Genomic DNA, 24934 nt, shown 5'->3' with positions numbered 1-24934 from the left:
TACCCTTGAGAGAAAATAATCTTCAGAAAGAGAAACTATATTTTTAAAAAGGTTCTTAAATGTGTCAGATTCCCAAGTGTCTAGAAGTCGGACTTGCTTCAAATTTACTTTAAAAATTCTCTCTAAATGTTGATATGAAGCAAGACTTAAGAAGGTGCCTTGTTATGCTATAACCTTTAGGTTCTTTGCAGTAAAATAGAACCCCCAAACAACTTGGAACAGTAAGGATTTTAAAATGTATTCAAAACAGTGTCATTTGAGGAGCTGTGATGGCTGCATCTCCCAACCAGAGGGTCCATGGTAGAGTGTTCTAGAAGGTTCTAGAAACACACTAGGCAACTGTTCAAATAGGGAAACTACTTCATTTACATTAAGCTAGAGAATTTAAAGTCTTAATTTATTTAAAGCCATAGATTCAGTTTAGCTTTAATCTAAACAGAAAGTGAAAGACATTTTACAAGTGGAAGAGGCAACAAGAAATAAGGCAACAGCTAATATGTCAAAGCTGGAACAAGAACAGAGGTCAAGGCGTCTGGATATTAGCTTTGTCCTTGACTAAGGCCAACCTTTTTGTTCCTCTGGATAGTCAGCATATCAAGTTCCTAGAGAAGTGTAGAGAAGAAAAAACCTGTGGTTAATATCAATGTATTAAATGTGAAGTCATCATTTAAAACATCAGTAATAGAAAAAAAAAATAAAAAAATAAAACATCAGTAATAGGATCTCCTAGGGCTGATGTGAGAGGCTTAAATAAGATACTAAGTGTGGAACCTGTACTAAAGTGATTAATGCAAGTGTTCACTAATATTAACTTTTTTCTCCCATAACTGCTCGCCCACCCCAAAACCCAATCTGTAAGTTTAGCAAGTTGACCAAAATAATCCTTCTTTCATGACCTAAGGAAGAAAGGGCCTTCAGGGAGACCTCTAGCCAATTCAGTTTAGTGCAAACGATCCTCCTAGACTCCAGATACAGTTTATTCCTTTCTGTTTGTCCAGGTTTGCCTCCCATGGAGAGGAGGGTGAGAATGAGCTTCCGTTAAGACTTCTAGCCCTTCAGTATCTTGCACTGCTCTATTGGCATTAGAAATCACCAGGCTGCTTGTTAAAATGGACCTTTCCTTGGACCAAGCACCAATGGACCAAGCACCAGACTCCTTGGGCTGCAGTGGGGCCCAAGAACTTGCCTTTTCAATAATCTCAGCCCGTTCTCTGAAGCAGATTTTATAGAAAAGCACTTTAAGAAACACTGTAATTATAGAAGGTGAGTGAGGGGCAACAATCCAAATTGCAAATAAAGCCAATCTTACTGTCCGTGTCAGATTTAAGATATTTATCTATTTAAAATAATTAAATTCTAGATGGGTCAAGACAGAATTGAGGAGTCCCACCTGGATGGGGCAAGACTAGAAAAAATGGGTTTGGGTTCCTTTCATTCTTTTTTATTGTTCTCCCCTACCAGCTATGCCCTCCCTCCTCGAAAATGCAGACAAGCCTTCTTTCCTCCACTGACTTCGATCTTCTAAGATGAGACAAAGTTGCTTCCATACCTTTTTGATAAAGAAAGGGTCACGCTGAGCCAGCAAGGCAGCTAAGGTCGTTACACCTAATAACTTACCTAAGATGACGTCCGCTAGTGAGAACAATCAACCAGCAGACTCATCTGCGCCCATGCTGCTTTTGAAGGAGATACAGGCAGCTGTCACCACCTTTGAACTTGATACCCTCAGACTATTTTGGACTAACTTTGAGACCTCTCGCAATTGATTTGGAAGGCAGAAAATGTGATCAGCATCTGTTTAGCTGACCTGTTCTGTAGCTTAAAAGGTCTTCAGGGGGCGCCTGGGTGGCGCAGTCGGTTAAGCGTCCGACTTCAGCCAGGTCACCATCTCGCGGTCCGTGAGTTCGAGCCCCGCGTCGGGCTCTGGGCTGATGGCTCGGAGCCTGGAACCTGTTTCCGATTCTGTGTCTCCCTCTCTCTCTGCCCCTCCCCCGTTCATGCTCTGTCTCTCTCTGTCCCAAAAATAAATAAACGTTGAAAAAAAAAAAATTTAAAAGGTCTTCAGATTTCGAAACTTCTATAGGAAATAAAGTAATGCCTTTGCAATCACTTCAGTATGAAGGTTAAAAAAACCAAAACCAAACCAAACAAAAAACAACTAGAAAGGTATTATGTGGTATATGCAGAATCCGAAGCAGGCTCTGGGCACAGAGCTGTCAGCACAGAGCCCAACACAGGGATCGAACTCATGGACTGTGAGATCATGACCTGAGCTGAAGTTGGACGCTCAACCGACTGAGTCACCCAGGCGCTCCCTTATTGTTTTTTAATGTGTGTAAGAATTCTTTTCTCAAGTGCCCAGCTTATTCATTATTGAATTAGTTAAGCACAGATTTACATGTCTATTCCTTCTAAGTTATAAACATTTAAGCTGGAACCAATTCTAAAATTAAAATTTCACCCTCATCCCCTGTGCCATGCTTTCTTACCAAACTTAAGCTTAATAACATCTTCTACTTACAGAAGTTAGGCAAAAGGATTTCCAAAAGGATCCCTATATACATCAGGAGATGTGGGTTGAGAAGCCATCTATGAAGATAAAACCATTCAGTCAATAGGGTTGAATTACAGTTATGAAGGAAAACAAAAAACAAAAAAACCCTGCAATTAAGATTTCTCAAATTCCTTTAAAAATCACTTGGGTCCCAGAAAAATGAGATATTATATTGGTCTACAATGATTTGTGTTTGCCTGATCGTAACTGGTGACGCATATTTATTATTTATACCGGTGTTAAAGTTCAGATGAATTATGTCTGCCTCTCCCAAATGAAAGGTACTGTTGTTATGAGATAAAGATTGTGGGTGGGAAATCAGGAACTTAAATCTTTGAAAGATTTTTAAAGATAGTACTATGTTGCTCAATTTTCTCCCACAGTGCTTTTATGAGCTAGGCTAAGTGAGATACAAAAGACATTTTCTATATAATGCTCATTTCTCAAGCTCAGGATAGTAGCCCCTGGAAACATAATCTCTCCCCAGTTTGAGTCGAGGTTTTCACTGTGATGGTTCTCAATGGCAAAGCTTATTTAAATATCCTTTACCATCAAAGAGTTATTATTCAAACAAGGTTAATTTACAACACAGTAGCTCTAGGTGGCACGTACTTTGGAGCAACAGCTTCTAGTAATTGATACTTACAGAGGCTTGTGATGAACTGAAAGAATCTTTAGAGAAAGGGTTCTCAAATGCATTGTCAGCAGATTTGGTAACTGGCAGGGAACCCTGTCTGGGAACCGGCTTTGGTGGTTCTAGAAGGGAAAAAATGCCAAGTAGTCAGTAGAAAATCTCTCCCCAAATATAGGCAAAAGTCCCCCAGTCAGGCTTATCTCAGAAATTAAAGTTCCATACTTTTGAAATTTACATCGTGGAACAAAAATCACCACCAAATACTAGGACTCCCAGTGATTATTACAGGCAAATTCATCACAAGAGGAGGCTGTGCGTATTGACCTGAAGTGGAAGAGATTCAGAATTCCCTCACTTAAGGCCGTGTAGTATGGCTGAGGCTCTGTTTTACAGCCTTCCAGGTACCACAACCCACTGAATTTCAATAGTTCTTGGCAGCCCTTTTAGGGATTGTCACAAGAGGGCAGCATTGGGCCAGCCCTTAGAAAGAGCCAAGGTAAACAGTTCGTTCCATAAGTAACTAACTGGTCAAGGTGTCTCCATAACCACTGATTACCAAAGAAAGCGAGACTAAGGCTCTTGGTGGGTGGAGGAAGTTTCTTCTAAGGGACTCTGCGGACCCATATGACAGTGGAAATACTTGTTGGTACAGTAGGCAGAGCAGTGGGTAGCTTACCATTGATCTTTTTCAACAGTTGATTAGCATCAAAGTCATCATGGTCTGCATTCTCCTGAGGAATGCCAACTTTGCTGTTGAAATAACTGGAGAAGGCACTTGAAGTCCCAGAGGAAGTCTGCTCTCCCTTCCTTGCAGGCACAGCAGGTGGCTGCCGAAGTTGAAAGTCCTTGAACATTTCTTTCACTTCTTTCACTTCTTTATCCCCAAGTGGGTCCAAGGCAGTGAAGGCATCACTGGAGATGTCCTTTGGAGGGCCAGTTCTGGGAGGTGGTTGAGGAGGAGTGACCAGGAGAGAGGAGAGCATAGGAGGGGGCTGGGAAGACATAGCAGAAGTTGGAAAAATATTGCTCTGGAAAGGGTTCCCCAAAGGGCTTGTTGATGACCAAGTATTGGGTGCCACAGAGGCTGACGGGCCCCAAACAACAGGGCCTGGAGGGGAAGTTGAAGCTGCAAAGGATGACGGCTGCTTCCAACTTGGAACACCTGGGCTTGTGGTAAAAACAACTGGCTGACTGAATCCTGAAGGCTGACCACTCATCATGGCTCCCGGGACCACTGACGCAGACTGATTGAAGACTAAAGATGTTGGGTTCCATGGTCCTGCCTGAGGGGGGCTAACTGGTATACCACCTGAAGAAAGCAAGAGAAAGGACTTATTAGGACACAAGCTTGAAGACAATTCTTGAGTTTCAGAAAGCACAACTCTCTGGGGGGCATTTACAGGGCATCTACAAGGTAAACACCTTCCTTAAGCCTTAAAGCTGACATGGAAATAAAGGCCCCAAGAGATTAGATTACTCTAAAGATTAAGTAGCTAATGCAAGATAGCTGGCATTCAAATGTTGGTTGCATTTTGAAGCCCTTTCTTTCTACCACAGCTTTTTAAACTTTTCTCATTATAAGAGGAATACAATCCATAAGGACCTAGTCATGAAAAGATGAGTGCTTATCATACTGATACATTTCAAACAGCTAGGACACAGCCTGTCAATAGCATGAATGTATTTGTTGAGTGAATACATTTATATAAACAAACCATGCTGATTATGAACTAGTTAATTAAGATAATCCATTGGGTACTCTGAGTCATTGACTTGATCTTTTCATTTGGCAGTTGGCTCACGTCTGGAGTCTTATGGAAACCAGCTATCATGCATGTATATTAGGCCTCAACATGCTTGCATCCTGAAGAAACCATTTCAGTTTCCTTGCTTTTAAATGCTGCCAAGGTTGACACAGCCATATAAAAGGATGATAAAATCTGGTTGATGCCAAGATAGTTTAAGACTTTTATATATATAAATGTGGAGGAAAGGCTGGTTATCCTGGGAGAGCTGTTTCAAATAAAAGTGCTTCCTGCCATGTGTCACTCACTAAACCTTGCCAGAAGTCAGAACAGAATACTTCAAAGAATGAGGGAGGGAGAGAAGACAACATGAAGCAAAACAAAACAAAACAAAACAAAACAAAACAAAAACAAACAAAAATATCCCCCCCCAAGCCAAAAAACTATACCTTCTGAGGGAACTAATTGCCTGTGTCTAGGCATCTAATCTTTGTGGGGGGGAATGACTCCTTCTCTAGTGTCTTTGCCATGTGGATTAAGAACTGGTGAAATTATTAAAATACAGGTCTCTCCAATATCTTCTCCCTCTACTTGAGAAACAAACTGCCACCATAAACAAAAAATCTAAATTCAGCCTCATACCTGTACACGAATGGTGCACTGCTCTCAAAATCTACTTGCTTTGAGCTTTGGAGTAGAGTATTCTTTAGTTATGAAAGTTTTCTGACTAAACTAAGAAAGGGCCTCCAAACTCCTAACTTGGGTTAGGAATGTTTTTGTTTCCAGAGTGAGAAATATTTTAAAAATGATGTTCAGGGGCTGATGTAGCAAGCAAGATATTCTATCTTGAATTTTCTTAGTATTGGAGATTCATGTTATTTGACTCAACTGTATCATCATGTGTGCTAGTCATCTGGCCATGACGTTGTGTGATGTGCTCATGGACAGTGGTAGGTTTCAGAAAAGGCCATCTAGCTAAATTAACATGTTTATTTTTTGAGGTTAGGGAAATGGGTACAAGAATATTCATTATTAAAATTGGGAAGCTCACAGTCTGTAACAATATCCTGGTAACCCAGGAATACCAGCTCCAAATCCATCACCCTATTTTCCTGTTCTGCATCCTTGGCATCGAGGGACAGGACTACTTTTTTTTAGTGGAAATTAATTCAAATACTCATTTTGTGGCTACAGAAATCAGGCTTCATGTACACTAAAGAACATATGTATTTTTTTTCACAACTAATCAAGGGAAAAGTCCTTTTACATTCCATAACATGGGGTTCTAAAAGTGGGTTGGGTTTAAGTGAAGTTATTGCTAGCATTTTAAGGCAAATTTATTTAACTTTTATTAACCAAAGCCAGAGTCACTCATCAATAATTTACGTCAACTGAATGTGCAAAGTGAGTAGAATTTTATCATCTTTCATGTCTGGATGACTTTTGCCTTTAATAAAACGTATGGCTTTAGTCATAGATGCTATTAGTGGGAGTGGTGGTGGTTAAAGAGACAAATATTGTATTTGCCAGGAATTAAAGGTTTTCCCAGTATATGTAAATGTCAGCCTTCATTCCCATCTAGGAGATCCCATGCACTGTGTTTCCAAGACACTCCAGGCTCTGCTGGAGAAAGTAGAGGCAAGAGGTAAGGAAAAAGAGAGTGTGAGTATAAGAAGTTAATTTTATTACCTTCTGGTGCTAGATTAAAACACAGGGTAGCTAGCCAAATCTGAAGGCTCAGCTTTCTACATTACCCTCTCCCCACCCCCAGTTCTCCAAAAGAGACAGTCCCCCAGCTGGGTCTAGCGGAAGCCAGACCTACAACCTTCCATGGTTTGGCTGAGGATCCCTGCTAGTGGACAGGGGCTATACTGTAGAGCTCAGTTTGAGTCCCATGTCCAAACTTGGAAGAATCATCAGTATTCTGCAGTTGTATACCCCAAGGCCTCAACAGGGGCACCTAGCCAAAAAGCTTCCCTTCGTCTGAATAAATTAACAGTTATAGGGTCCAGCTGTATTTTCGAGCTGACTTGTTAAATATTGGCTGTAAAAATTCTTCAGGGCACTGATATTAGACTGCAAAGCTCTGTGATGTGATCTAGTCACAGGCAGTGCGCGCAAGCTCTCAACCTTTCTACAAGGAAAAGCACCTTCCAGCTCCACTTGGGGGACAGGGAAAGGAGCGACGCAAAAAAGGGGAAGCCCCCAAGACACATGAAGTTTTTAGAGAGAGTCTTGATGGTGTAAATGCAATCAGAGACCTGAAATAAGTTGGTTTCTCACACTCACATTGATTTCAGTCACTCAGCAGTTGGGTAACACCCCACTCTTGTCACCATACTCCAGATATGATTAAACAGATTTAATATGACAAAATGGAAATATTTTCCTTTGCAGGAAAGCAGTAGGGGAAACAAGCAAACAAACAAACAAATAAACAAAGGGTCCTGATAACTGACTCTGTAGGAGGCAGAGAAAACCAAGAGCCCTGGTCAAATATTACAAAATGGGGAAGAGAGTCCCTCTTCATCCATAGTTCTCCAAACCCCTCCCAAGACAGAGAGTCTGTTTGGAGCTTATGGAGGTGCCAAGAAGCAGAAAATCAAAGAGAATTCCCAGCAGGACAGCAGGGACTATTGTCAGGGTTTCTGAAGACTGTACCACGGAGGCAGAAAAGAACTGGAGGCTGCGGGCAAAGAACAGCAGCGCCAGTCCTCAGCCAAGTGGCCTTCCCCAGTGTCTTGCTTCCGAGTGGCTCAGTGGCTCACGTGAGCTGAAGACACATTTATGAATGAGCCCCAGCACATCCTGGGTATCTGATAACATCCCATCTCTTCCCTTATCTCTGTGTTCTCCTCAACTTCAGGTTTCTGGCACTTGTCTTCCAACTCTACTAAGACACTCAGTGGGCCAAAATATGGACAAGGAACAGCTAAGGCTGAAGTATTCAGAGACTGCTCAGAATATATGCCTGTCTCATACACACTGTATGTCCAGAACAGAGCTGGGCTGAGAGCCTAAGACTTTCATTCTATGACTTACACTTGCATTGGACTTAACTTCTATCCCTCTCAGGGGAAGGATAGGATACGATATCCTATCCAAGAAGCATATCAACTTAATAGGAGATAGGGCTTTGATCTAGTAAACTGATCACCAGTTTTTCCAATGCAGATCACAGATAAGACTCTCCCAACTCCACCCCGTTTCTCCAATGAAGCTGGTCTGAGCTCCAGAATCCCTTACAGTTGTCTTCTGTAATCCATTGCCACTTGGCTCAGGTAAGTGCAATATTGATCATGGATTTCTTCTCACATGCCAACTCCGGGAGCCAAACTTCAGTTACAAGTCAAGAGTACCAAATGAGGGCGGGGTGTACAAAAGTAAAAGTGGGAGAAAGTCTCCCCAGGATGCTCAGCTCTTATGTCCCCGGCACCTCAATGGATCTGAAGTACCTTCCTCCTTTGCCTTATAATCTTATGAGTGAAAGCAACAGCAAATCTAACTCGATCTTTGGCACCTACCTAGACCTGCAAGGGGTCCCACTGGGGTAGAAGCATTTGTTTTGAAGAGATCCAGAGGGTTGGTCTGTAGGGTTGCAGATTGTCCTGTAGGTGATGTCTGGCCGGGAGGTTCGGAGACAGGAGGGGTAAAGATGTCTGATGCAAGCAAGTCTTTTGCTGGAGACTGATAGGGAGAGAGGGAGATACGAGAGTTACTTAGTAACAGTTGAAATGTAGCTTTATTCCGTCTCTTATTCTGTTAGCTCAAATTTGGGAACCACACAAACAAAAGCTTATCCTCTTACTGATAAACTACAAAAAGCCAACCCTTCCCCCCCCTCCCCCCCCTCCGAAAAAGACAGATCCCTGCAGTGGACAGAATATTGGGTCTTGGTAACTGATGTAAAGAGGACTGCCAAGGTGAAATCTATTTTACTCATTTACACATTTATATCTGTCTGGTCTCCTTGTCAGCTAAAAGCTTAAAGCTGGGAAGGAAAGGACAACTATAAATAAATAAGTAATCTACATTTTTTTGATTATTCCATTGGATTTAAATAAGTCTGCATAAAGATGATACTGCAGTTCAACTATGAGGCCAGCCTGCACATTCTAGTGAGATTTTTAAAAAGATCCTTACAGAAACCACATTTTAAATTGCTTTTGAATGAAGTGATCATAGTAAATATATAAATCTCTCTTAAAACAATGGATTATTCAGTCAGCATTGAATAGAGGAGGCAAACTCCAGAATTTTCCACCACCACCTTGGATATTAATGCAACATGAGGGGTGGGGGGGGGTGTTAGTGTGGGGAAGGTACACAAGGAATCACAAGAACCCTTGCCCTCCCCTTCCAGAACATGACGATCAAACTTACCAGAGGTACAGAAGCATAGCAGCATTAAAAATGGAAAAACTTGTGTTTAGTTAATAATAAGTGACAAGACATGCAAACAGCAAGCAGGGCGTGAAAACACTGGTGAGCGAGCTCAGAAAGGGTGGCGACTGGAGGAAGGTATTCCTGGAGAAAGATGTGCCTTATCCCACCGTCTATTTTACAGCCACACAGGAAACTACAAGAGCAGCAGGAAAGAGAGATTGCATCACACCACCCTTTGGTACCGAACATGCATTCTGCCAATGGATATGTGGAGAAGACAATTCACCTTAGCAGTCCTTCTGCCTCGTCCTGGTTTGGTACTTTGTGGAGGTGGGATAATGGCTATGGAGTCATGTGGTGAGGACTGGACAGAGCTTTCCAAGTCCTGCTTTACGCCATTCGGTACGGACAGTCCTTTGGGAGGGCTTCCCACAAAAGGGTTCGGGGAGGATTTGACATGGAAGCCGTTCTGTTCTCTTTCAGATACCCCATTTTGAGTTCTCACTGCTGGCTGTGTTTGCGTACTTGAAAAGGGCCACGGGCCTGCCTGAGCTTCCTGTTTGCCAGTCCGGTTAGAGATTTGGTCAAACTGCTGACCAAAGTAATCAACATCCCCATTCAGGGGCCCGTTACTCAGTGGAGGAGACAAACTACTCAAATTCTCTTTCTTCTGATCTGAAGATTTGAGAGAATCGAACGAAGAGGGTGTCGATTGGTCTGGCTGTGCAAAAGGATCGTCACGGAAAGGATCAGGATTAGGGGTGGGAAAGAAGTTGAGATTGGCAGAAAAGGCATTTTCAGGCAAGAAAGCTGCCTGAGGCTTTGGTCGAGGAAGAGAGCAGGAGGTAATGCCATTTGTTAAGAATGGATTTTCTCTTAAAGAATTCTGATTGGTGTCGATTTCAGAGTTTAGATCCACTAACAGGATATCTTTGCTTTCCTATCACATTTGGGAAGAAAAAAAAAAAGAGAGAAAAGAAAGTGTTAGTCCATGTCGTGACTTCAAATGAGAAAGCTACCTAAGATGATCAGGACTATCAAAATTCCCATTAAAGTTTTGTCTTGACAGGCAGGTTGACCATTTTCTCCTCCCATCACCTCCCTGAGTGCATTCTTTACTAGTGGTGAAAAGGTCCTCCCTGGCCCTCCCTGCCCCTTGACTTTTTACTTAGGTCTCAGTTTTGCTGGCCCTTCATTAAGTGAAATTATATTGTTGTTTGCTCTAGTCATGTGTCTCTTACCCTTACAGACTGGCTGAGTTCATGATCAGCATTGTTCCAATTCCTGCCTTTGCAAGTCTTAAAGGAAACCGATTGCAAGTCACTCTAAGCAATTATCTGAGTACACTGAGCTTGAAAGTAAGACAAGACCTCTGACACCTAACTCTGCTTCCCCACCTGCTGCACGGTCCCATCCCGTCCCATGTGTCTACCCCTAGAATCGTGTAACAGTGTCTCTCTAAATGACCAAATCCATTGCCTAATATTTTATAGTTTCGGTTGTAATAAAATTTAAGGTCAAATATATTTCCCTATAATTGGTCTTTCCTCTAGGGGGCAAAAACAGATTTTCCCATCACATCACACGGTATGGCAGGTACGCCTCTTTAAATATGTAAGGATCCTTTTGAAGGTGCTAGTCAAGCTGGATCTCTCATTCTCATCATCCTAATCTCTGGACACATCCTTTTGTCTGTGTCCTTCTAGAAAGAAGGAAGTGTTACTCAACTACTGATATATAACAACATATCACATTAACCTCTCGCATTTGTGCATCTTTTTTATAATACAGCCTAGAGTTGCCCAGGTTGTGACAGTAATCTCATCTATTTGGTGAATAAATTCAACCAATCTTTAATTTATGTACAATCTAATCTTTACTTCATGTATAGGATGGAGATTTGGGCTTAGAGTTAATTTGAAAAACATACCAAATACCTAACTCTACAAATTATATTCCCTCTCTATCGTTTTTCTGGTATATTAGTTACTCGTGTTCCCAATTGTTAGATAAGATATGCTTTTTAACATAAAATTAGCGAGTTTGAAAAATCTGACATGTCTTTATTCAGGTCAGTGACATAACTAATTAAGGTTCACCCTGGGATAGGACTGTCAAACTGACACACCTTCTTCTGACCAACTTTGATCCATTAACTACTCATCTATGCTAGCTGCGGAAGAATATAAACAATAAACAATGCCTAGCTGAGATGGAAGTTAGAGGTCCAGCATCACCCCAATGCTGGATATTTTTGATCACTGGGACAAAAACAACTTAAAGGGAATATGAAATTCTCAAATTAGTAAATAAAAATAGGCCTCCTTGGCTCTAAAAGAACATATTTTTAGAAAGTCTAGGTCCTCAATCAGGCCTAATTGGTAATCTATTTTTTGGCTTCCTTTACTGTTAGGTATAAAAACACTATTTTTCAAAGCCAGTTTTTCTCCATAACCATAAGAATTTGTCAGAAGAAAGAGCTTGTAATTAAAAAAAATTTTTTTTAATCAAAGAAATGGATTGGAAGATCTCTTAATGTAGGGATCTGTAACAATCAAGAGAGGACAAAACATATTGCAAAAGTTTGTGATTTCAATATTTATTCATTTATGATGAGCCACCTCTGGGTTAGAACAGTTGGGTGTTCACAGCTGGTAGGGTTCTCCTTTTCAAATACTTCTGAAGAAGTTCTTAGGACACCAAACAGGAGCCACAATGTTAGACTTCTGAATAGTCACCCTATAAGTAAAATGTATAAGGCTCTCCTCAGGTTGGGTTTGTTGTTAACCCAGGATTAAGAGTCTAGTTCATAGGCCACAGTGGAATGATGTAAGACTCCTCATCCACCTCCTAGGTCAGAACCTCATTAGTTCTTTGTTGCATTGTCAACATTGCAACCACTGGGTCATCATCTGAGCACCTGAGAAACAAGCACTGGTAACATGAACGTGAAATGCAATCAGTCCCTGCTCTTATGGGGTTTCAGTAAGAGGAGAACTCAGGAAATTAAAAAGGTCTCTGTACAAAGGCAACGTCTTCCATACTGAGTTCCACAGCCTAGCTTTCTCCAAGTAGCTAATCTCTCCCAACCATTCCAGTCTGCCTAATCCTGGACTTCTCTGCCCAAAGCTTTCAGTGGCTTCTTTCTATCCCCTATGTTAAAATAACTTCATTAGCTAGCCTTTCAAAATGACCTACAATAGGACCCAGTTTACTTTTAGCTTAACTACTCTCTATTTTCCTACACACTTCAAAGACCCAATTCAAGTTCAGATTCTTTACAAAACCTTTTTTCGTTGATCTATTTCATCATCACCTGTGCCCACCCATGGCATCTTATGCATGCAAGACACTGTGCTTTGTGCCCTGATTCCATCCCTGTACCAGACTTAACCTCCTTCGGGGTGGGTCCTACCTTATGCTCTTCTCATAATAACTGTTTTGAATGGTGATTTTTAAAGTTTGAGAGCATGTCATTTTGTTTTTTCTTCTTTTTCTTTTAAGTGGCAGTATGGAAGAATATCGTTCAGTTAATTGCCAATAAAAATATGTTCTAAGGGATGCCACTTAGTTTGCAACATGAGTCTCGTTTGCAATGCATAAAACTATCCTGTATAAAATGTTGGGGGTGGAGCAAATGGGTCAGGGAACCACTAATAAAGTCCAGGTAATTTAGATTTCTTCTCTTCATCTCTTCCAGAGAAACTGTTGTAAGATTATGAACATTTTTAAACATTCTGGTTTTATCAAATAGAGATAAATCTATTTTGTGACCTAGGAATATGGAGTCAATATGTAAGACCATGTTGGCAAAATCCAATCGGCACGTAATTAGTTCTGTTAGCATTCTCTTTCTTAATCAGATATCATCTGCTTTCATGATATTTATCACTTTAATTTATTGTTAGTTTATCTAAATCTTCCATGTTATTTCTTTAAACCAAAAACTCTTTGAAGGCATTAAGTCTAATATAAACAAAACTCAGGATTAATCATGTTGTTTTTCATTTCCTTTTTCAGAACTTTCTAGAAGTCTACCGAAGCAGATTAAATAGTCATTGCTTCCTTGCCTATCCCACTGGAATTCTACTTCATAGCCTGAGTGCTTAGATCTCTGTCAAGGTACTTGTTTGAATGTCTGTTACACTTGGAAAGTAGATCATTCAGATATCAATTTACTTTGGGAAGGGGCTACAATAGAGGAGGGGGCGAAGTTGTGTAGGAATCAAAAGGACCTCAGAGCTATGATGGACATTTCAGGATCATCTAATCTTGTATTTCAAAAAGTTTGTGAAGAATAAAGTCTCCACAGACAAGTGAATTAGAACTCACTGCTGAAAAGAACATTAAACAGGATTCTTCTCTATTGGAGGCTTTGTACGTCTTCATTTAAATGCTGGTTTGCACTGTGAATGTCACAGGGTTGGGGACAGAAGAGAGACCATGCAGCCCCGGCTGCTTTCATCTCAGTGGGCCTGGCCATTTTATGTGAAAGTTCGGGGCTGGCATTCCCGGAGATATTCTGGCAAGTGAGACTTACCCAGTCCTTGACCTGCTGCTGCTTTAATTCCTATGACCTTTTTGGTCATGTAGACTTGCTTGGTAATTCCCTGATGTAACAGACTCCTAGACAGACATTCTTCTCATTATTCTAGACTGGTGTTCTTTTTGTCTGATTACTGCCTTATCATCTTTTACATTCAAGTCCAGAACCTCATTTACTCTGAGGCATTATATGAACCTCTAAACTAGATAAATACCCTCTGATTAACATCAACTAATAGGCTTTGTGATTAGTTTTAATGTTGGGCTCCCCACTTGACAGTAAACTCCATGATCTCATTGGCATTGTACATCTCACTCATTTCTGTGCCCTGCAAATCTCAGGTACTCAAGAAACTGTCAAAACAAAACAATAGTTGTAAGAAGTAATCCAAAATTACATGGGTAGTTTACTTGAGGACTGTTTTGGAAGATGTGAGGTTTGTGTTTAGGCCTTGAATCTGGACCTCTTTCTTGGGCAAGTGAGTTTTTCCTGCATCACCCTTTCCTTATCTCTAAAGGAAAATAGTGCTCCATTCTCACGTAGTTGTCACGGATAGGGCGATATTAAGAAGATTTGATACACTATAGCGTCCTGCACAGAATGAACAACGTTTTTAAACAAAAACAGGCCTTGGTTAAACGTAACTGAACATCTTATTTGTTTTAAGTCTTACTTCACACCAAGCTTATGCCGCTAAATCACAATAGAAAGAATAGAAAAATATTGAAGAAGCCAAGTGGCTTTATAATTAATCATCTAGCAAATACTTCCTTCAGGTAGACTTTTGCCAAGAATTACTTTTCAGCTCTTCTTCTGATCCTAATAATACCAGAAAGGATTGCATTGCCTATCTTATTGCGCAAATCTAATCTCCAAGCAAAATTAATATATCTGAGTTAGTGTTGATATGTTCCCATGGTAACTTAAGATGCAAATTGGTTCTAGGAGCCATTTATACATTATGCAGAAAAATCAGCAGTCATCTTCCAAGTTTCGAGATGCTCGAGATTTCTGGTTAATTGCCAATTTGAGTTACAGATGCCATTTCCATTACATTGCAAATTTAAAAACAGACACTTACTGTTGGACTATTTAGGTCAGGAGGTGTAGACATGTCCCCAAACAAATCCATCTGGTCAACACCCTTGAAAAAGTATTTGGATTAGATTCAGATGTGTCTACTAAAAAATAGTACTTTGTATATTGTTGTAATTGTTTCCTAAACTAAGACTTAGGAAAACCATTGTCACAATTTTATTTTTATTTAACTAATACAGATTTGATATTAGGCTATTTAGGTCTGGAAGTGTAGACATGTTCCCAAACAAATCCATCTGATCCACACTCTTAAAAAGTCTTTGGATTAGATTCAAATGTGTCTACTGAAAAGATTACTTTGTATCTTGACATAAATGTTATACTAATGTTTAGGGAAATAGTTGTCATAATAGGACGTCCATACGTATTCAATGCAGATTTGGCATAAGCAACATCTATAGGAAGTAAACCTATGTTCAGGCAAATAAGAATCATAAAAAATAACATACATACCAATTTTAGTTTGTTAGCTTGGTCATCAAGGGTCAGTAGGGTCTCACTCCCGTTCTGAAAAGATGGCAAATGTTTAAGGGTGACTTTTCTTATAGAATTTAATTTCTTAGTGTATTGGTTTGCTAAGCAGTTATGATTTTGGCACTGGTCATTCAACTGTACATCTTCTATGGCTAGAGGAATCATGAACACATGGTCATAAGCTGGTGGGGGAGCATGCTTGGACAGGTAGCAAACAAGGACTTATACACATCACATGTGCAATTCATAAGACATAAAGACGCAGTTTTACCTCTACTGCCTTGTTGGCTTCTTCCATCTAAAAAGAAAGACACAAATTCAGTGATCTTAGTAATTACAGTTAAAGGGAGTTAAATTAGTATATATATATATATATCTATGGTTATACACACACACACACACACACACACACACGTATGGGTTCACTGGCACAAGGCAAGAGAGAGTCTTGCATATTATTTCTGCCCTACATTTCCTGGCCTGCCCTTTTCATATCAATACTAGATTTGAATACAGTTTCTGAACTTAAATTTGGTCGACGTGTATAGTCCTTAGAACCAATGTGAAGCTTGTGGGGACAGATAACAAAAGTCAGGAACAGAAAATCAGGTATCTAACTATAACATCCATCAATTACTGTATTGGAAAAATAGACAATACATTTCTATACTTTCTATACTTTGAAGAGCCACAAAGAAGTCAACTCTGCAGACATGCCATATATTTATTTACATAATGTTCAAACATGGTCCTGAATATAGTCTTAAGTGTAACAGAGCCAGTATTGGGTAATACTTGCCTTTTTCTTTTCTTCTTCCTTTTTCTTTACATTATAGATAACTTGAAAGAGGTCTTTAAGATCAACAACTAATGGCTCAGCCTAAAGCAAGAAAAAGCATCTTTATGAGTATTTTAATCTTACTATTTTCTTCTCTTTGTCCCCATCAGTTCTGATTAGTACTGTTTCTTCCTTTCTCTTAAAGTTCCTTACTATCCTCCCCCGGTTTAGAGGGAATCACCACTACCTCAGTCCCCACTGCCAGATACATACAGGCCGGCAGAGTTAATTAGTATTTAAACAAAACAAGAAGGATCATGATAGTTTTCCAACTGCTTCAGGATTTTTGGGAATCATTCGCTATTGTTCTAAAATCAACATTCACCTTAGGAGAAAGTCCATTCTAACAATCCTTGTCCATACACAATATGGGTCTCAATGACATTTAAAAATGATTCCTGGGGCACCTGGGTGGCTCAGTCGGTTCAGCAACAGACTCTTGATTTCAGCTCAGGTCATGATCTCACAGTTTGTGGGTTTGAGCCCCACGTTGGGCTCTGCACTGGCAGCACGGAACCTGCTTGGGATTCTCTGTCTCTGTCTCTCTCTATCTCTGCCTCTCTCTGTCTCTCTCTCTCAGAATAAATAAATAAGCATGAAAAATGATTCCTAAGACCAATAAAGATAGTCATCTTCCGAGTCACTGTTTAGTCCTCCTACATCTAACTGTCTCTAGCAAGCTCTCTAGTTGAGTGACAGACACTCTATGATGAACTGAGGACAAGTCTCCCTCCAGGTGTATCTCAAGGCTTGGAGCTTACCTGTTGTCCTGTTTTTATGGCAAAAAACTGATGCTGGCCTTCTCCTCCACACACATAACCAAATGCCCGGTTGTCTGTCACATCACGGGCAATGAAAGAAATTTTATTTACTGGGTGTTCATGCTCTATTACCTGAAAAATAAACATAAAAAATGTTTTATTGCTCAAACTAGAATCTATTTATATGGCAGCACGATGAAGCATCAGATATTTGGGCGTATATAAAAAAAGCCAAAACACTTGAAGAAAGAAATTTTTGCCTCTGGTTGAAGGTTAGAGCTACATTTATTCTTGTTAGTAAGGGCTCCAAAAGGAACAAAGAGGAGAAAACAGAAGTGGGAAAAACACTTCCTAGAATATTGATACTTGATTGTCTCCATCCCAAAGATATGACGCCACATAGCAAGAAAGGATTGAGGACTGTATTAGGAGACCAAGAATTTCTAAAGCAAAGATGGCACATTTCATTGCTAAACCATCTATGTGGGTCGACTTTCCCAACTCAAAGTCAAACTTAGGTGAACAGCATAACTAAGTTCGTTATGGGATCTTTCGACAACGGCTCTGAGTGGCCAGAAAAGCATCTGAAGTATTGTTAGAACGATCATCCCCAGAACATTCTGCAAGTTGCCAAATGCTCGTGTCAAGTTTTTCCCATGTCCACCTCACTATCCACGAGTTGCCTGGGGCAGGGGGTTATTGGTTTAGTGGTGCCTTCCCATCTATTCCCTCCACTCCCCTTTTTCTTGATCCTTTCAAGCACACAGCAGGGCTCAACCCTTCAGGGATATCTGTAGGTGGTCATAAGATACCTCAGTTTTTGTCTAGATGCCTAAGGCCACTGGAGTGTATACATTGGATATCTTAGAAGGTTTGGGGAACAAGGGAATGCTTGAGGGAAACCTGCCACCATTCTCTGATGGGCTTGGGAAGATAACACTTGAGAGATGAGGGACAAGAGAAACAGCAGTGCACAAGGATGAGCAGGGTAAGTGAGCGGCTGCCAGGGTTCTAGGGCTCTGTATTTGACCAGTGGATTTTGCATGATAGATAACAGACATCTCTACAAAGGGATGGTTGATAATTGGAGGTCTCCCAATAGTACCTTAATACAACAGAGTACCTTGATTTACAGAAACGCAAATGAGCTACAAATAACATTTTAAGTAAATACATCTCATGATGTTATGTTGAGCAGAGAAAAAAGTCCCAGAGAACCTGTAGTATGACAGTTTTTTGATACGGTGGCAGAAAAACAAACAAAATAAGTAATACCTTTCATATGCGGTCAAACAACAGCAACCACAAGTAAATGAACAAGTTTATACCTACAGGATGAGAGATTATAACTGCAGGTGAGGAAGAAGGGAAAAGAGAGAAGAAAGAAAAGGTAGATGTGTTACGGATAATATTCTAGCTTCGGGTTAGCCAGTAAGTTTGCAGGTAATCAATGCATTAAAATGAGACCCAGGCATAGACCTATGACAGCTTCACAAACCAGGAAGTAGGGTTAATCTAGTTCTGTGTACTTGAGGTCTAAAAAATGCCGAAGTGATATTTATAGCATATCTGTGTTTATGCTATATCTGTGTTTATGGAGGCTCACATCCATTACAGAGAATAAATTTCAAAATAAAGTGTCTTGACTCCTCACTTCCTACCCTATTTTCTGCCTGTTTTCTCTAGAAAAGTAACATGTATTATTATTTTTTTTCCAAACCCACAGAATTTTGAAAAGGGAAACAGAGAACTGAGAGTTAAGTCACATCGTTTGTGAGACTAAGGTGGTCAGAAAGGTGTCAGTGAAAGCGGATTCTTACCCCAGTTTTCTCATCGATTATTTTTATCCCAGAAAGGGAAATGTTGACCCAGATCCTTTGTTTGTGTTGTCCCTGAGACCGACCAGCTGCCGCCATTCCCTGATGAGAGTGGGAAAACAAGAAAAATCTAGTTAAAACTACCCTATGATGCTTTGGATACTAAATCATTTAAAAGATAGTTTTATTTTCATCCTGGTTTGCCATCTGTGAAAGGATTAGGCACCTTTCAGAATAGATGCAGAATGAAATAGAAGACACTGAGCCAGGACATCGTGAGTTAGCTGCGTGAACTTGGATAAGTCCTTCTAATTCTCTCGGCTTCAGAATAGTCATGGGTAAACACAAGACTGAATTAGACCTTCAAAGATGTTCCTTCTAGGTCTTGTCTTACTTAACAATTATTATTTATTAGGTCCACATAGTGACAGTACTAGAATTTAAAAATTTAAAAAACCAAAAGGCTAATACTGAAGAGCCATAGTTTCCAAATAGAGACCTGAATTTTATTTATTTTTAGAATATTTAAAAAATTTTTAAATCTTTATTTATTTTTGAGAGAGAGAGAGGCAGAGTGTGAGCAGGGGAGGGGCAGCGAGAGAGGGAGACACAGAATCTGAAGCAGGCTCCGGGCTCTGAGCTGTCAGCACAGAGCCCGATGTGGGGCTCAAACTCACAAACTGCGAGATCATGACCTGAGCCGAAGTCGGATGCTTAAGTGACTGAGCCACCCAGGTGCCCCTAGAGACCTGAATTTTATCCGAATACTTCCAGGACCTAAAACTTGATTTGCCCAAAGGAAAAGGCATCTAGAGTCCCGCAATACTTGATTAAGCCAGGTCTTTAGAACAGCAGACAAAATATGTGAACAAAGTCATGTTTCCTCATAAAATGAGGTACCACAGGATCAATTATGTGATTAGAAATGTTTTTTTTTTTTTTCAAATAATTGAGATATAGGTAAACACAAAATTCTGATATAATTCCCTCTGTTGGATATTTGTGTAAGATGGAGACAAAGCATGCTTTCCCCTTTTACCTTTAGTTTCATCATAGAATCTTGGCTCATTTTATCCCCTCTTGCATCGGGCACATCATCAATGCCAATCAGCTTGGCCTTATATTTTACACCATCACCTTTGAATCTGGCCAAAAGATACTCATCTGTCTTTTCAGAGCCTGAGGAGGGGGGGAAAAAGGATAAAATTTATCTAGGATAAAATTTATAAATGTCTTTAAATATCATCCCCAGGGTATGACCAAGTATGTTCCAGAATCTCCAAATCTGAGTAGTATAAATACTGGTCATGTTACAGTTGATCAACTATGCAATGTTCTATCTTTATTCTTACTTCCTTTGAGTAAAAGCACGTTCTGTGATACTGTATATGGTGTTGGGGTGGAGAAAAAATAAACTCTTAAAGGTACAAAATGGACTGAATTATGGGAAATTTATGGAAATATATGGGGTGGGATTTGGGGATATCCTTCATCATAATTAAAAAAAAATATCTTTAAAAGGAAGTAAGGAGGATAATGCCTTTTTTTTAAATAAAGAAAAGTAAGCCATTTCTCTATTTGTTAACATTTTGAACTGTCAATAAAGCAGAAGAAAATTGTGAGTAAATTTCTTTGAAAATTATTAAGATTATTATCTCATCTTTATAACTTCTTTTGCTTTTCTTGAAAAGACTGTTCAGTCTCATTCCCATAGCTAACATATACTAGCAAAAGGCAAACAAACCAGGGCACATTCTCAAACTATGAATGATTAAGGATTCTGGCACTTTCTGGTGGTACTTCAGGTCAAGAGAACAAGGTCTAATACAATAAAGATCTTGGTTTTTGAAAAACAGCTACTTCAGTAAAGCAAAGTGGTGAACAGGTTCCTGAAAGATAATCAAAGAATAAATGATAGTTGTGTTTATCAACCAAACAAGCTGTTATGAACGTTCCCCAGCAAGATCCAAGTTGGTGCAATCACCCCATCCAGACACAGGTCTTATTCTAAGTGGAGCAAACTAATCTCTGCCAAAGTCCAACCTTCCTGCTGAGGAGAACTTGACATGAGGTGGAGGTTGAAGTGAGCCAAGGGCCAGCTCTTGGTTCATTTACCCCGAGCCTCACATTTCTTCAGAGGTAGCCAACCCGCACTCCCCTCAGCGGCCTCAAGAGGATTGCTCCATACCTTTCTTTTTTTCCTTCTTCGACGGTGCTTTTGGTGCAGCCTGTTGGTCAGGCTGACCATTAGTTGTGCTCGTTTCTACTTCGTTAGACATGGCAAGAAGGCAGACAGCCAACTCCAGCACCAGCAGAAGGCTAGTGACACCAGGCGATCCCCGCAGTCTCAAACGAACATAACCTGCTACAGATACCTGTAGGCAGAGTTTAGAGGCATAATGAGATCGTAAGACAGCAAATCCAGACTTTGTGCTAAAAGGCTTATAACCAGTGACTTAGGAGTGTATTTCTTCAGACTCATTTTGTTCTTTCTGAATAAACAAACAGACTGAATTCTGAAGAGGAGCGGGTAGGACTGTTTCCTTTGTAGTTTCCAATATGGAAAGAGGGTGTTTACTAGATTTTTTTTAAATTTTTTTTTTTAATGCTTTTATTTTTTTTTGAGACAGAGAGAGACAGAGCATGAGCAGGGGAGGGGCAGAGAGAGGGGGAGACACAGAATCTGAAGCAGGGTCCAGGCTCTGAACGGGCAGCACAGAGCCCGACGTGGGGCCTGAACTCATGGACCGCGAGATCATGACCTGAGCTGAAGTCAGACGCTTAACCAACTGAGCCACCCAGGCGCCCCCTAGATTTTTTTTTAAAGCAATCTAGGAACATTTAATGATTACCTACCTAAGTAGTTTGCATTGGAATTTTGGCATAAAAATCTAGTATTAAAGGTAGGGATCAAAATGTGTCACACATACAGAAATAGGGTTTCATAGCAAAACAGAAATATTTTGGCATTTCAAATTGGACAGTAATGAATCCTGGTTCTTCAAAAACCCATTTAGTTGCAAAGGCAGTGTCAGGAATAGCGTTATAAACTTTATCTTATTCCCATTGATAAATATAGATTTTTTTATGTGTTAGGATTCTGGAGATGGCTTCCAGGGCTATCTAACTGCTATACTTTAAAAGACAAGCATTTTTGACATTAACACTTAAACGTATCAGGGGATGAATGAATTTATGGGATGTCTATTGTGCAATTCATTGAGCATAAATACTTTATGCTACTATTTAGCCTTATTATCCTCAAGGAAGTTGTGGTATGTGCTCTTATAAAACTTCTCTATGTATCATGGTAGGTAAAACAGAAAAACTCAGAGTCACTGTAAACACACGGAAGTGAACTAATGTTTCTAAAGGTTTTTTCACGTCCCAGGAGTCAAAGTTTCTACACAGCTTCTGAGCTAGAGAAAGTTTAACCTTCTACATGGACTGAAGACCAGAGGCACAGCCGAGCCATTCATAGTTTTGTAATCGTGTTAAGACCACCCATGGACTGTGATGCCTGGGTGGCTCAGTTGGTTGAGCATCCAACTTCGACTCAGGTCATGATCTCGGGATTTGTGAGTTTTAGCCCCAGAGCCTTCTTCAGATCCTCTGTCCCCCTCCCTCTCTGCCCCTTCCCTGCTTGTACGCTCTTTCTCAAAAACAAATAAAAGAAAAAAAAATTAAAAAAGAAAAAGACCATTCACTGACTAGTACATTCCTCCCACCCAAAAAAAAGCTTAATTCTGTTGTTAAAGCATCCATTTATTTGAGCTTTTTAAATTCAAGGACCAAGTCCACCCAAAGAAATACGTGCTATTTTATAGATAACTAAAGGATAACATTTTTGAGGCTCTATCAGCCTAAATTGCACTTTGCTTGCTTCATAAATGTCAACATGTTTTCCCCAAGGTCAGTTCTTCATCTCTCCCTCCATGAGTCTTTAAATGGTCTTTATAGTCTTAATAGTCTTTAAAAACATATATATACAGAAATCTATGTATGACTAATGTTACCTGAATGATTTAAACTGGAGATTTCATTGTTAATTTTGCTCCAAGGTACCTGACTGGTAAGCAGTCAGGGAGACAATCTCTTTACAGGTTAAAGTCTTACATAGCAGAGGACCCAAAGCCCTGTTTACTCAAGACTTAGTCGGGGGCCAGGTATTAGTAGGTTACTCAGAGTAACCCTATGAGTATTTTGATAGGAAAAGCCAAGGCACGGGGTTTTTAAACTATACAGCTGCTGGGGCGCCTGGGTGGCTCAGTCGACTGGGCGTCTGACTTCGGCCTACGTCGTGATCCCGCTGGTCCCAAGTTCTAGCCCCAGGTCGGGCTCTGTGCTGACAGCTTGGAGCCTGGAGCCTGTTTCAGATTCTGGGTCTCCTTCTCTCTCTCTCTCTGCTCCTCCCCCACTCACACTCTGTCTCTCTCTCTCAAAAATAAATAAAAACATTAAAAAATAAAACAACTATAGACTGCTAAGAGGTAGAACCTGGGTCTAACCCAGGATGTCTGGCCCCAAGTTCCTCTCATGTTACACTAATGGATTTCCTCTGAGAAGCCTCCTACTAGCTACTGAGATGCGCTGTTACATACATGTAGTGACCCCTAAAAAGACATTTCCAAATTCTAACCCTCGAACCTTTGAGTTTGTCCTTATTCGGGGAAAAGGTATTTGCAGTTGAGTTGGGATCATCCGGGACTTAGGGAGGGCCCTAAACCCCATAACAGATGTCCTTATAAGAGAAAGGCAAAGGGATATTTGAAACAAAGAGACACACAAAAGAGAAGGTAATGTGAGTACGGAGGTAAAGAGTGGATTGACACATCTACAAAGCAGGAATGCCAAGGATTGCCAATGTCCACCAGAAGCCGGGAGAGAAACACGGAATGCGTTCTCCCTCAGAGCTTCCAGAACAAGCAAACCCTGCTGACATCTTGATTTGGGGCTTCTGGTCTCAGGACTGTAAGGAAATGGGTTTCCGTGGTTTGAAGCCACCTCATTTTTGGTGTTTTGCTATGGCAGCCCTACGAAATGAATACACCTCTATTTTGTGTGCCTTGACTGGTTTCAGTGGTTCCCAAGATTTGTCTCCTGGTGACACGATAAATCTCCTAGTCATATACACACTCTTCCAATTCCAGGAAACTGATAGTTATTTCCTTAACTTCAGAGAATTTATTCCAATTCAAGAGGATATTTGCCGATATTTACATCAGGAGGTGAGACTACACTCTGACCTAAGGAGATACAGGGACAGGCCCTTTCCTTTATAAGTTGCTCAGATCTTATCTTAGAAATAAGGACCCTGTAAGTCCTCCAGTCATCATCTCGTGACCCTTTCATGATTAAACATTTCAACTTGATAGTCTCCTACCCTCTTCTTTTTCTTCCCTTTCTCTCAAAGGACTGTTCATCTCAACTCTACTCTCAGAAACTCAACTTCAGCTGCTGATGGGTCTCCTGACCAAATCCAATCACTTTGCTGTTCAGCCTTTGGGGGTATCTGATTGCATATATCAGATACCTCTACCTTTTTCTGAGCCTTTTCTCTCCCTACTTTTCGCTCCCATGACAACCTTGGTGCTCCAGTCCATGGCTAGTGTTTGGCTAGTCCATGGCTCCAGCCCATGGCTAGCACCATGGGGTGCTCCATCCCATGGCTATTGGGGTGATCTGGATTTGGTTTTTTTTTTTTAAGTAATGAAGTTCTAAATTTTAGAATAACATTGGAAGCTTTCCTGCTTGGTCTTGTGGTTCCCCTTGCATTTAGGACAAAGACTTAGATGCTTTTATTTTGTTTGTGAGACTCTTAAATATTCTGCCCCTTCTTATCTTCAATCTCCTTTATTTTCATTTTTGTATAGCAGTCCATATGTCTCATTTCTTTTAGAGTATTATTTGCTTTTGGATCCCTTACCTTTTCAAATATGCCAAACGCCCCTCTCCCCCACATCCAGCCCATCCCAGTTACCTATTTGTCCCTGAAGACAGTAGGTAAGACCTCTTCCTGAAGCCTCCCCACTTTCCCTCCAGTTCAGCTTAAAATAATCTGGGTAAAAGAGTTCGTTGGCC

General features: G+C 40.4%; 1 protein-coding gene across 1 annotated transcript; it reads right to left on the bottom strand.

Annotated features, from left to right (window-relative positions):
* Positions 1-530: 530 nt before the first annotated feature.
* On the bottom strand, positions 531-21132 carry DAB2 (DAB adaptor protein 2). The gene is made up of 14 exons (XM_047073843.1): positions 21042-21132; positions 19893-20032; positions 18857-18955; positions 17037-17168; positions 16237-16317; positions 15709-15735; positions 15417-15470; positions 14947-15009; positions 9606-10259; positions 8458-8620; positions 3865-4497; positions 3201-3310; positions 2522-2589; positions 531-602 (listed from the first exon to the last, which is right to left on the bottom strand). Exons 1-13 carry the CDS (start codon positions 21130-21132, stop codon positions 2527-2529), a joined length of 2310 nt encoding a protein of 769 aa, XP_046929799.1. The 3' UTR covers positions 531-602; positions 2522-2526.
* Between the last annotated feature and the right edge of the window lie 3802 nt (positions 21133-24934).

Source organism: Lynx rufus, unplaced genomic scaffold, assembly GCF_022079265.1.
Source record: "Lynx rufus isolate CCGP_SWC_20201006 ecotype Redwood Valley unplaced genomic scaffold, mLynRuf1.p SCAF_1, whole genome shotgun sequence".
NCBI classification, from domain to species: domain Eukaryota; kingdom Metazoa; phylum Chordata; class Mammalia; order Carnivora; family Felidae; genus Lynx; species Lynx rufus.
Note: the sequence above shows the minus strand (reverse complement) of the source record. Positions and strands in the feature narration are given on the sequence as shown.